Source organism: Theropithecus gelada, chromosome 15 (genome assembly GCF_003255815.1).
Source record: "Theropithecus gelada isolate Dixy chromosome 15, Tgel_1.0, whole genome shotgun sequence".
Classification (NCBI taxonomy): Eukaryota; Metazoa; Chordata; class Mammalia; order Primates; family Cercopithecidae; genus Theropithecus; species Theropithecus gelada.
Window position 1 is genome coordinate 66,031,679 of NC_037683.1, and position 14,217 is coordinate 66,045,895.

Below are 14,217 nucleotides of genomic sequence, written 5' to 3' on the forward strand. Positions count from 1 at the left end.
AAGACCCAGTCTCTACCAAAAAGAAAAATTTTAATTAGTCAAGTGTGGTGGCATACACCTATAGTCCTAGCTACTCAGGAGGCTGAGGTGGGAGGATGGCTTAAGCCCAGGAGTTCAAGGCTGCACTGAGCTATGATCACACCACTGCCCTCCAGCCTGGGCAACAAAGTGAGACTCTATCTCTAAAAAATAATAAAAATTAATTAATTAAAGGGAAGCTGGAAGGAATGGCTCCTCAATATTCAGCATTCAGAATCTTCCTGGTTTTGCCAGTCAAAAGACTCTCTATTTTGCCATCTCCAGGGATTAAACCTCTTGATTTCCACTAGTAATTCTTAAGTAATCTCAGAATAGCATGCTCTTGGAAGGAAATCTAAGGACCCATCTGCCTCTCAAACAGCTTTCATCTAAACCTCCTTATTTTACTCACTACTGCTACTCCCATACATAATTCCAATGGTGTCTGGTGCTTTCAGTTTATAAGCCTTTTGACTAAGAATTTCTCTTTCAGCTTTCCCCACTCTGGACTTAGGATTTTAATGTCTCTCTGACTCAGTTATTCCTCATCCATTCGCTTTCTAGCTTCCAAAATTTTCTCCCTTGTCACACCCCCTATTCTCTCCATTGCTATGGGATTATCTCATAACTGCATTAGGTTTTTTATACTACCCTCAACACTTCATTACAAAAATTTTAAAAACAGAGAAAGTTGAAAGTATTGTGCAGTGAACATACATATATCCACAACCTGGACTCTAGGATTGTTAACATTTTGCCTTATTTGCTTTATCAGATATTCATTCATCTATCAATGTTTGCATTCATTTATCCACCCATCAGTCCATCATATATTTTATGCACTTCAAAGCAAGTTGCAAACATCAGTACATTTCACTCCTAAATAGTTCAGCATGTATATCATTAATTAGAATTTAGTATAGTTTAGTATAGAGCCTGGAATACATGTTTAAGACAAACAAACAAAAATCCCTTTGTGATTGTTGGTTATTCATGGAAGAAGTGCTTCTAAAAAGTGACTAACAGAATTTTGAACTCCTTTTTCCACATATGCACAGCATAAAAATATTAACGTAAAGTAGATAAATGTTCACAAAATTGCCAGAAGACTTTTTATATGTACCCAGCTAAGTCTGTACATCAAAAGTCAGTCAATGAATCAAAACCTTACCTCTGACCCTACATGGGATATACACACAACAGTGAGGAGTAATATACGACAATCAGGTTACAACCCTAAACATGGGAAGAAATAGAAACAGTCTTACCACAGAGCTTTTCTTGGATCCTATGTGCCTCGGCTAATCTTTCTTCAGCAGCCCGTCTTCCAAGACCAGCTTCCTTTCTAGCAACAGCTAGGTCATATTCCAGACTTTGTCGCAATGCTTCCCCCTTTTCAACCTCGGACCGTAGCTTGGCAATCTGGCTCTCATAGCTTGCCAGCTAAAAACAAATTCCTGACATCAACATGTGTCCAAAGATTATGAGAGCATACAGTCAAACATTTAAGTTTCTTAGAGAAACTTGTTTCCATAATATATACAAGGCAAAAATTCATAAATGTGTATGTTCTGAATCACTAGAAAGGAAGCACTGTCTTACAAAATGACACTCATTATGTTTTTTACTTTAGAGAATCCACTAGAGGAAAAAAAACAAAAAAAGTCTTACAAGAACTTTTTATAAAATTAAAGATAAATTACATGTTTTAATCAGAAATAGTCACACCTTGGCCCGGCATGGTGGCTCACTCCTGTAATCCCAGCACTTTGGGAGGCCAAGGCAAGAGGATCACTTAAGCCCAGAAGTTCAAGACCAGCCAGGGCCACAGGGGGAGACTCTGTCTCTATAAAAATAATAATACAAAAATTAATCAGGCATGGTGGTGTGTGCCTGTAGTCCCAGCTACTCAGGAGGCTGAAATGGAAGGATTGCTTGAGCCTGGGAGGCAGACGTTGCAGTGAACAGAGACCACGCCACTGCACTCCATCCTGAAGGACAGAGCAAGACTGTCTCAAAAAAAAAAGAAAAGAAAATATTCATACCTAAAAAAAAAAATGCACGATACATACTAAGCACTTAAAAATTCATTCTTTCCTTTCCTCCTTCTATTCCCTAAATGAAACCAATAAATAAATTGCATCAAAGTAGTTTAATATTGTATTATTCTCTTGATTATGATATCACTGATCATAAAGTAATAAAAGTGCCAGTTTTGCAGGGATTTAAATGAACGAATATCGAATTTGTGATCCTTCTGAAGTAGCATGACAGAAGGTCAGAGACAACTGGCTTCTCAATAGGCTTGATCAATGAGAGGCACATGTGGAGTGACTGACAGCAGGGGAAGTGAAAATGCCAAGATACTTCTGCCTTTCTAGATCTACCTCGAGTAGTTATCCCTCTCTTGTCTGTGGCTGCAAATCCTTATGGACAACCCCTCCCTCCATGGGCCTTGCTTTGTCCAGTTCTAGCTCTAATCAACCTTGGGAATAGAAGCAGTTCTTAATGTTGTTGGGTTGTCTTAATCTCCTCTAGTTGTCTTTTCCACTTTTCTAGTACCTGTGTAACCAATACCCGCTACTAATGTCCCTTTGTTGTAAGACTTAGAATGGTTTCTGTTTTCCTAACTGAATACCCAGTAATATTGCTCAATCAGAAATTGTCTCAAGGTTTATAATATTGAGCGTCTAACATATTTAAGCGTGAACAGTGAAAGCCTCTTTGCAGGTAGAAATGGGACTCTAGTGATCTAGAGCATACAGTGGGATCACAGTTCTTTAAATTACGGTGTGCAGTTGTTTAGGATGAAGTGCCAGTTGAAAACAAGCCTTTGGAAAATGAAGTAATGAATGCACTTAACTATGATGCCAGTATTGATTTACTATAAGACCTGAGGGGTAGAAAGGCTAAATTTCACTATACTAGAGAATTTACAAAAACAAAATGATAATCTCAGAGCTTTAGAATCTCAGTTCAAGACAGTCAGAAAACCAGAGTTTTTATGGTGACTTTAAAATAATTGCTTATTTAGTATAGCCCCAGGGCAGATAAGGTTATGAACAAACCTGAAAATCTAATTATGGGAAATGCAAAATTACAAGTTCAGTGAAGAGTTTCACCAAGTTTCTACTGTTAAGATGGTATCAGCTGGATATTAAGTAGGAAGAACATAGGATGAGGACTTTCAGAATTGAACAAACCTAAAAACTATGAACTCTCAAATCCCCCCTGAACATTCCTTACCAAAAAAAAAGGAGCCTCTCCTATCTGACTGAAGTAACCAGCTTTTCCTTGCTGAAAGATTTAGTAACGACCACACCTGAAGCAGCTGCCTTGCAGGAGTATTTGCAAGAGCCACCTACATTGCTCTGTTCACCACAGATTGACTCAGATCTCAGTATGCTACAGAAGGAAAAATGCAGTCTGCTCCAGGAGGAAATAGCTTATATAGCAGAAGAACTGAAAGCTCTTGCTAATCTAGTTTTCACAGGAACTTGGAGAACATGTACAAGATCGATTTCGTAAGTTAACTCTAACAGTTCTGCTTGGATGGTTGACTGAAAATTGAATTCGACATCGGCCTACAATCACTTCATAAGGTCAAAATATCAGTACTTTCCTGGCATAATACAGACTTAAGAACATGGGAGTGGTTTTGTGCAAACCAAAGCCTCCCCTTTCCTTGACTACATCGTCTTCGAGGGCACAAAGTACATTACTTAAAATTAAAATGCTGGCCAGGTGCGGTAGATCGCTCCTGCAATCCCAGCACTTTGAGAGGCTGATAAGAGAGGGTTGCTTGAGGATAGGAGTTTGAGACCAACCTGAGCAACAGAGCAAGACCCCGTGTCTACAAATAATAATAATAATAATAATAAATTAGCCAGCCATGATGGCACACACCTATAGTCCTAGTTACTTGGGAGGCTGTAGCATAAAATCACTTGAGCCCAGGAGTTCCAGGCTGTAGGGAGCTATGATCACATCACTGCATGCAACCCTGGGCAACAAAGCAAGACCCTGTCCCTAAAAGAAAAGATTTAAAACAACAAATATACATACATGTATACATACACATACACACACACACACACACAATAACTGAAATATGATACACGATATGCAGCTACAATTTTTTTTTTTTTTTAAGACAGAGTCTTGCTCTGTCATCCAAGCTGGAGTGCAGTGGCATGATCTCGGCTCACTGCAACCTTGGCCTCCCAGGTTCAACTGATTCTCCCACCCCAGCCACCCAAGTAGCTGGGAGTATAGGCGTGCACCACCACGCCCAGCTAATTTTTGTAGTTTTAGTAGAGACAGGATTTCGCCATGTTGACCAGGCTGGTCTCGAACTCCTGACTTCAAGTGATTCGCCCACCTCAGCCTCCTCAAGCGCTGGGATTACAGGCGTGAGCCATGGCACCCATCCTGTAGCTGTAATTTCTAAAATTTGGTATGCATCTGTGATTTCTGTTGATGATACTCAAAAGTATTGCTAACACTACTATGACTTGCTAAAAAGAGGACTGGCTGGGTCAAGCCCTTCAGAACGGAAGGAAATGCTTAATATCAGTTAGAGGTTAATAAAAATAAAATTATAAGCTTTCCCCATCTAAGTTCACAGATTCCCTGATTTCTCTTTTTGAGGACTCCAGCTTAAGAATCCCTGCTCTTAAGAGTACTGGCTGGGTCAGACAGTATCTTCAGGCCATAAAGCCTACCGATTAGTCCTAAGTTTCCAGTATTTTTTGGCTAAAAGAAGTTATGTCAGCCGGGTACAGTGGCTCACACCTGTTGTCCCAGCACTTGGGGAAGCCAAGGCAGGTGGATAACTTGAGCCCAGAAGTTCAAGACCAGCCTGGACAACATGGCAAAACCACGCCTCTATAAAATACAAAAAACTAGTCAAGCATGGTGGCACGTGCGTGCCTGTAGTCCCAGCTCCTCAGGAGGTTGAGGTAGGAGATGACTTGAGTCCAGAAGGTTGATGCTGCAGTGAGCCAAGATGACACCACTGCACTCCAACCTGGGTGACAGAGCGAGAACCTGTTTCAAAAAAAAACACACAGACACACACACACACACACACATACACACACAAAGAAGTTATGTCACTCTTTACCCTCTCCCTTTCTCATTTATCTGGATTTTCTTGCACTGTCATCACTATCTGGGCCAATGAGATATCTGAATAGCCTCACAGTCTTCTTGTCCTATCTTCCACAACTTTATTGTTATGCTCAAATGATTCTAAAAACCACTGCAACAATGAAAACTTTATAGTATTTTCTTATCCTAATCATTTACATCAATGCAACTTCGTCTCATCTGGATCCTACGAGTCTATAAGCAATTCTTCTCCCCATACCCTCTGTCTACTAATAAATCCTTTCAACAGTAATCTAATATTCAAATACCTATCAAAGAAAACTGTAGTTCAGAAAAATGAAGTAACTTGCCTAAAATCCCCCAACAATAAAACTCCTAGAGGAGTCTTTAAATATATTTTGTGCCAATCACCATGCATGATTTGTGTTCACATTAGGAATACATGATAAGGCATATATGGCCTGAGTTTTTAGATCACTGCATTCGTCTCTGCCTTGCTTCCTGATGGGTATACTTGAAGATTGTATAGCTAAAAAATTTAACTACATAATACAAGTATGATCATCTACAGAAATAATTGAAGGCCAGGCACAGTGGCTCACTGGCTCATACCTGTAATCCCAGCACTTTGGGAGGTCAAGGCAGGTGGATCACTTGAGGTCAGGAGTTTGAGACCAGCCTGGCCAACACGGTAAAACCCCATCTCCACTAAAAATACAAAAATTTGTCTGGGCACGGTGGCTCACACCTATAATCCCAGTACTTTGGGAGGTCAAGACAGGTGGTTCACAAGGTCGGGAGTTTGAGACCAGCCTGCTCAAGATAGTAAAACCCCGTCTTTACTAAAAATACAAAAATTAGCCAGGCGCAGTGGCAGGCACCTGTAATCCCAGCTACTTGGGAGGCTGAGGCAGAAGAATAGCTTGAATCTGGGAGGCAGAGGTTGCAGTGAGCCAAGATAGCACCATTGTACTCCAGCCTGGACAACAGACTGAGTGAGACTCTGTCTTAAAAAAAAAAGAAAAAGAAAAGAAAAGAAATAATTGAAAATAATAAGAAGTACTAATATAAATCTGGAGTTGAACCAATTATAATTTCCTGTTTTAAGAAAACTGTCTTCCTTCCCTAAGATAATTTCCTACCTCTTTAATGTGAACATATACATCAAAACATTTTGATCAAATAAAAGAGAACAGTGTGTTCTGCTGAGAAATCTAATGACAACCATAAACATATTATGAAAGAATATATTTATTTTTATTTTATTTTTTGTAGATACAGGGTCTCACTCTGTTGCCCAGGCTGGTTTCAAACTCCTGGGGCAAACAATCCTCTTGCCTTGGCCTCCCAAAGTGCTGGGATTACAGGCATGAGCCACCACACCTGGCTGTGAGAGAATTTATTTAATAGAGGAATGATTATCATCACACTAATACTCTCAAGTAACATGTACATTTGGTTTTAAAAAATAAGTTTTAGTGTTTATGAATAATTAGCATACATTTAACACATATCACTTTATATGGATTATTACAATGTGAATAGAAGCAATTACTTCAACTATTAAAATTTTTTTTTTTAATTACCTCAGTTGGGCCGGGCACAGTGGCTTACGCCTGTAATCCCAGCACTTTGGGAGGCCAAGGTGAGCAGATCACCTGAGGTTACAAGTTCAAGACCAGCCTGGCCAACATGGTAAAACCCCATCTCTATTAAAAATACAAAAATTAGCTGGGCGTGGTAGCACGTGCCTGTAATCCCAGCTAATGGGGAGGCTGAGACAAGTGATTCTCCAATCACTTGAACCTGGAGGCAGAGGTTGCAGTGAGCCGAGATCGCTCCAGTGCACTCCAGCCTGGGTGACAGAGTGAGACTTCGTCTCAAAAAAAAGAAAAATTATAATAATAATATTACCTTAATTGCTACTAAAAAATACAAAGAGAAATGATTATGTATTCATCTCGTTTTTTCAATCAGCAATACCACCGCTCCTTAGATACACTGAAAAAAATCATCTTTTCATACTCTCCTCTGTTGCCCAGGCTAGAGTACAGTGGCACAATCTCAGCTCACAGAAACCTCCAGCTCCAGGGTTCAAGTGATTCTCCTGCCTCAGCCTCCCAAGTAGCTGAGATTACAGGTGGCGCCACCACGCCCAGCTAATTTTTGTATTTTTAGTAGAAATGGGGTTTTACCATGTTGGCCAGGCTGATCTTGAACTCCTGACTTCAAGTGATCCACCCACCTTGGCCTCCCAAAGTGCTGGGATTATAAGCATGAGCCACCGCACCTGGCCCTTTTTATACATTTATTCAGTACACAACCACTGACTGATGGCCTACTATGTGCCAGTAAACATGAGCGATATGGAGACAAAGTGGGATCACTGTTTTCAGCTCTCAGGGGGTTTACAAACTAAAGAAGAGCAGATAAGCATGATATAAATGTTTTAGTTCTAAAATATCTGTAACAGCAACATGTTATGGAAGAACAAAGTAGTAGCTGGTTTAACTTAGAGAGACATGACAAGGTTTCCCAACATGAGAACTGCATAACTTAGCAAAAAGGGAAGAAAAACATACTGCTTACACTTAACTGTCAATAAATTACAGCTACTATTACAGTACTCGAGTACTTTCCAAATTTTATTTCACTTAATTATCACAACAATCCTTTGGGACCAGCAGTTCACAATAAGAAACCAATGGTGTACAGGATAAACAAGTAGCCCAAGATGACGCATCTTAAATGGAAAGGCCAGGAACGAATTGAGCTCTGTGTAATTTGATATTCTTCCCACTACACCAGGTGGCCCAAAGTGAGTTTTAAGAATAAATAAGATTTAGCAGAGAAAAAAGGAGAAAGAACACAACAGAGAGAAGAGGCATAAAGATATGACTCATGAGTTATCTTAGAAGGGAAGAAAAACTATCTTGGAATATATACATACACATATGAAATATACATATATACACATACATACTAATAAAAGAAATAATGACTTATAACATAAAGACAATTTATGAATTAAACTATGATTTAAAATTCCATACTCAAATTTACTTGAGATTGTTCCATAATTGAGACCTTAAAGGAGCCTACATTATGATTTCAAAAATGTCTGATTTACAAATCCTTTAATCATCAAACATGTTCATAAATTAATATTTTTAATCAATTGAACCCATTAATTAAAATAAATCTAAGATAACATAGAAATAAACATAATTCATTAAAGTTCTACTTTAACACTTATGCAATTACACTACATTTTAAAATCATGTTTTATTTATTACAATTTCCTTTTTAAACACAAGAATGGTATAGTGATAAAGGGTAAACATGGAGTTTTTCATATGAAATAAATCTAAAAAATCAAACTCAACTTTTAACATTATTTCAGAGGAAAATAAATCGTACCTCTGCATTGTGTTTGGTTGTTATTTCTAATTTTTCTTTTTTAGCCCGATGGAGTTTCTTCCTGAGATCAGTAGTAATATCCAACTCTGTTTCAGTTTTAAGTATTTGTTTTACATCTGATGAGGCATTCTTCAACCTACAAAATGAGATTATAGTAAAATATATATGCTTCTCATAAAGCACATTTCAGAGCATTTCTGATATTTCTGATAACTTATTTTTCAAAAAACAAAGAGAACATGACATAGTTCTTGACTTAGAGTTCACAATCTAGTAATAAAGACGTCCATTGCGAAAGCTATGTAGAAATACAAAGTATAGATAGATAGATAGACATCTAGCAACAAACCACTGTCTAATGGGAAATTACCACATTATTCAAGATTGCTACTTAAACTGTCTGATCATACCACAGGCTGGATCATTTTGAAAGAGACTGGGTTCACCCACTTTTTTTCTTTGTAAATAATACATTTTGTTTACTGCAAATGTAATACATAATACAAAAAGAAAAATGTCAGACTAAAGCACACTACTCTCTCCCAAAAATAAAAATGGAATATTAAAATAACTGCAAACACAATTCAGAGGTACAAACTCACAAGAGAAAGAACACAAAAGATGAGATAATAGCAATAAAATACTGGAAGCTGAAATGCATGTGGACAAGTGGTAATTGATAACCCCCAAAAGCTCAGTAATTGACAACACCTTTGAAAATCGGGGTAAAAGTAGAGCAGAAAACAGGAGAATTAGTTGAAAGTCTGCCAACAAAATAATTACATCCTCAGATCCCCTATCCCCTACACCACACAACTGGGTACCTATCTCTTTCCCAGTCTGGCAGAAAAACACTAGGGGTTTATTCCCTGGAGAGGATAAAACAGAAGGTCTCTGGATCAGAAGACATTAGATACAAATGACGTAAGTTTTTCATACTATATACAATAAGCTTGAGTTAAAAGTTACATAATGAAAGAGCGCTCTAGAGTTTTAATACTACTTGTCTTGCCAGAACGATGGCAGTCAAGCAGTGATTGGAAGTGTCTTCCCTACAGAACCTAAGCAACCAGGTGAAAAATACCTAAAGACACTGATGCCAGTCATTCTCTAGCAAAACAGCTTAACCACATAACCCTACAGAGCACACCACAAACACAAAGCCTCACACACTGAGCTTCCAGTCATCTTTTTAGGCGAAGCCCCTACTTTTCAACATAAGCAGACAGCCAACAATCACCAAGAGTTTAGGAAGCACCTAACATGATAAACAGAGACCAAAAATATGGTGCATGGAAAGAAGCATGCCTTGAAAGACTATGCAGAAAGATGACAACTTAGAAGAGGAAAAAAAAAAAAAAAAAAAAAAGTTAACATTGTCTCCTAAAAAAAACAGGAGAGAGTATAACATCCATATATCACATCCATGACTACAATAAGAAATGAAATATTCAGAGGAAAAAAAGCTCTTAAAAATCAAAAACACGGCCGGGTGCAGTGGCTCAGGCCCGGCCTCCAAGCACCTTGGGAGGCTGTGGTGGGCAGATCACTTGAGGCCAGGAGTTCAAGATCAGCCTGGCCAACATAGTGAAACCCTGTCTCTCCTAAAAATACAAAAATTAGCTGGGTGTGGTGGCTCATGCTTGTAATCCCAGCTACTTGGGAGGCTAAGGCAGGAGAATCCCTGAACCTAGGAAGCAGAAGTTGCAGTGAGCAGAGATCACACCATTGCACTCCAGCCTGGGCAACAAGAGCGTAACTCCATCTCAAAAAAAACAAAAAAAAAAAAAAGAAAAGAAAAGAAAAGAAAAAGAAAAGAAATCAAAAACACAAACTAAGAAAATGAAAAGCTAAATAAAAATAAAAGAAAAATCTCCCAGAAAATAAAGCAAAAAGATGGAGATGAAAAAATTGAAAATTTTTTAAATTAGAAGACTATCCAAGAAGTTCAAAATCTAAATAAAGGTGCAGAATGAGAAAATATAAATTTATAACATTAAATAGTCTTATTATTTTGTAAACATTGTTCTAAGCATTTTACATATATAAACCTATTTATTCTTCACAATAATCTCATGAGATTGGTACTATTATGACCCCTATGACCCAAGTTCACAGGGTTAGTGAGGGGCAGAGCTGAAATTCAACCCTGAAAGCCTGGCTCCATGATATATCCTCTTAACCACTGCACTATAATGTCTCTCTGAAGGGGAGGAAACTATTATAGAAACAAATCCACGAAAATAGGCAGATTCCGAAGGATATAAGTTTCAAACTGAAAGGGCCTACTAAAAGAGCTCAGGTTAAATGCATGGAAATTTCAGAAAACAGGGAACAAAAAAGCAGTTCCTCCAAAGTCCAGAGAGAAATAAATAGGTTTTACACAAAAGACTAAGAAATATGTTTGACTATAAAAATCCCTGAAAGACAGCCAGGGCACGGTGGCTCACGCCTGTAATTCCAGCACTTTCGGGGGCCAAGACGGGCGGATCATGAGGTCAGGAGATTGGAGACCATCCTGGCTAACGCAGTGAAACCCCATCCCTACTAAAAATACAAAAATTAGCTGAGCGTGGTGGTGGGCGCCTGTAGTCCCAGCCACTTGGGAGGCTGAGGCAGGAGAATGGCATGAACCTGTGAGGCAGAGCTTGCAGTGAGCTGAGAGAGCACCAATGCACTCCAGCCTGGGAGACAGAGCAAGACTCCGTCTCAAAAAAAAAAATTAAAAAATAAAAAATCCCTGAAAGACAACCTAGGCAATACCACCCTGGACATAGGAACACGCAAAGATGTCATGACAAAGATGCCTCAAGCAATCACAACAAAAGCAAAAACTGACAAATGGGATCTAATTAAACTTAAGACCTTCTTCACGGCCAAAAAACTATCAACGGTGTAAACAGACGTCCTAGAGAATGGGAAACAAATATTCGCAAATTATACACCTGACAAAGGTCTAATATCCAGCATCTATAAGCAACTTAAATTTATGAGAAAAAAAAATTCAAAAGTAGGCAAAGGACATAAAAAGGTACTTTTCAAGAGAAGACATACATGCAGCCAACAAGCATATGAAACAAAGTTCAGTATCAGTGATCATTAGAGAAATGCGAATCAAAACCACAATGAGATACCATCCCACACTAGTCAGAATGGCTATTATTAAAAAGTCAAAAAATAAGGCCAGGCGCAGTGGCTCATGCCTGTAATCCCAGCACTTCGGGAGGCCGAGGCGAATAGATCACCTGAGGTCAGGAGTTTAAGACCAGCCTGGCTAATATGGCAAAACCCCGTCTCTACTAAAAAACACAAAAATTAGCTGGACGTTGTGGCGGGCGCCTGTAATCCCAGCTACTCGGGAGGCTGAGGCAAGGAGAACTGCTTGAACCTGGGAGGAGGAGGTTGCAGTGAGCTGAGATCACACCACTACACTCCAGCCTGGGCGAAAGAGCGAGACTCCATCTCAAAAAAAAAAAAAAAAAAAAAGTCAAAAAATAATAGATGGGGGCCGGGCGCGGTGGCTCAAGCCTGTAATCCCAGCACTTTGGGAGGCCGAGACGGGCGGATCACGAGGTCAGGAGATCGAGACCATCCTGGCTAACACGGTGAAACCCCGTCTCTACTAAAAAATACAAAAAAAAACTAGCCGGGCGAGGTGGCGGGCGCCTGTAGTCCCGGCTACTCGGGGGGCTGAGGCAGGAGAATGGCGGGAACCCGGGAGGCGGAGCTTGCAGTGAGCTGAGATCCGGCCACAGCACTCCAGCCTGGGTGACAGAGCGAGACTCCGTCTCAAAAAAAAAAATAATAATAATAATAATAATAGATGGGGGCAAGGTTGCAGGAAAAAAGGGAACACTTATATACTAATGATAGAGAATGTAAATTAGTTCAACCATTCTGGAAAGCAACATGGTGATTCCTCAGAGAGCTTAAAACAGAACTACTATTCAACCCAGCAACCCCATTACTAGGTATACACCCAGAGGAAAATAAATCATTCTACCATAAAGACACATGCATACAAATGTCCACTGCAGCACTATCCACAATAGCAAAGGCATAGAATCAACCTAACTGCCCATCAGTGACAGACTAGATAAAGAAAATGTGGTACATATACACCATAGGATACTATGCAGTCATAAAAATTAATGAAATCATGTCTTTTGTGGGAACATGAATGGAGCTAGAAGCCATTATCCTTAGCAAACTAACCCAGGAAAGGAAAACCAAATACCACGTGTTCTCACTTATAAATGGGAACTAAATGATAACTCATGGACACAAAGAAAAAAATAATGGACTACTTAAGAGTAAAGGGTGTGGAAGGAAGAGGAGCAGAGGAAAAAAAAAAGGAAGAGGAGCAGAAAAATAACTATTGGGTACTAGGCTTAGTACCTGGGTGATGGATGGAATAATCTGTAGAACAGATCCCCATAGCACGAGTTTGCCTATACAACAAACCTGCACATGTACCCCTGAACCTAAAATAAAAGTTTTTAAAAAAAGTCTGACATCATTTCTCAACAAAAACACTGGAAATTAGGAAATAATGATGCAATGCCTGACAAAATTCCAAGGGAAAAATCATTTCTAACTTAGAATTTTATACCCAACAAATCACCATCCAAAGACAAGACTATAAGAAAGACAATTTCAGATCTGCCAGGCCTCAAAATATTTATCTCCCATGAACTTTCTCAGGAGGCTAATGGAACATTTACTCCACCAAAATGAGAAAGAGAAAGACATGAGATTCTAGAAGTTGGGTACTCAACACAAGAAAACAGCAGAGGGATTTCCAGGATAGTGATGGGAGGAAATACTAAGATGACACATGTGCAGCAAAGCACTTAAAGGGAAATCTGTTCTAGCAGGACTGGTCAAAGCCTCCAGGAGTGATTTATTTAAGAAGATGAAAACATGCCAGGTGCAGTGGCTCACACCTGTAATCCCAGCACTTTGGGAGGCTAAAGCAGGAGGATCACTTGAGCCCAGGAGGTTAAGATTGCAGTGAGCCATGATTATGCCACTGCATTACAGCCTGGGTGACAGAACAAAATGCTGTCTTTAAAAAAGGAAGAAGAAGAAGGAGAAGGAGAAGGAAAAGGAGAGGAGAAGAAGAACAAGAAGAAGAAGAAGACAAAAAACATATTGAGAGAGATTTATGTAATTTGTTTGGAGCATGAAGTTGAATTCCTGGTAAGTTCATAGAAACTAAGTAAACAAACCAAATAAGAAAGCAGGTAATTATTAATCCAAGCAAAATAAATTGTAAAAGAAAGTAAAAAATGTCACTGAATACTACTACATGGCCTCAACTTAAAGTTTTCATAACTACAATAATGTAAACATTGAATAACTAATCTAGGATTATAATATCACTAAATGAAGAGAACAGAAAGGGAAGCAGGCAGGAATGAGAACTAAATTATGATCCTCTGTACCAGGACGTCAGTAGATAACACTTAAAACTAAAAAAATCAATTAACAACATGAAAAAAAATTTTTAAGAGATGAAAAATACCACCTCAGAAAGTTGAAAAAATGATTGTTTTTAGGAATCAAGAAAGTGGATTTGCCTCAAAGAAATTAGTACTGCCGTTTTCTGTAATGACACTAAATAAACTTTATAGCACAATGGATTATTTAAATAATGTGCATACA

At 38.9% G+C, this 14,217-nt stretch overlaps 1 protein-coding gene across 2 annotated transcripts in view; it reads right to left on the bottom strand.

The window, feature by feature from the left end:
* The window catches only part of CCDC171 (coiled-coil domain containing 171), a 398,142-nt gene that overhangs the window by 370,798 nt on the left and 13,127 nt on the right, over positions 1-14,217 (bottom strand). For both annotated transcript variants that reach the window (XM_025359528.1, XM_025359526.1), the window contains exons 3-4: positions 8,551-8,686; positions 1,287-1,461 (exon numbers count right to left, since the gene is read on the bottom strand). Coding sequence is in view for 1 of the 2 variants with exons in the window: in XM_025359526.1 (XP_025215311.1) it covers positions 1,287-1,461; positions 8,551-8,686 (311 nt within the window). In the remaining variant the exon portion in view is untranslated. The remainder of the gene's footprint in view (positions 1-1,286; positions 1,462-8,550; positions 8,687-14,217) is intronic.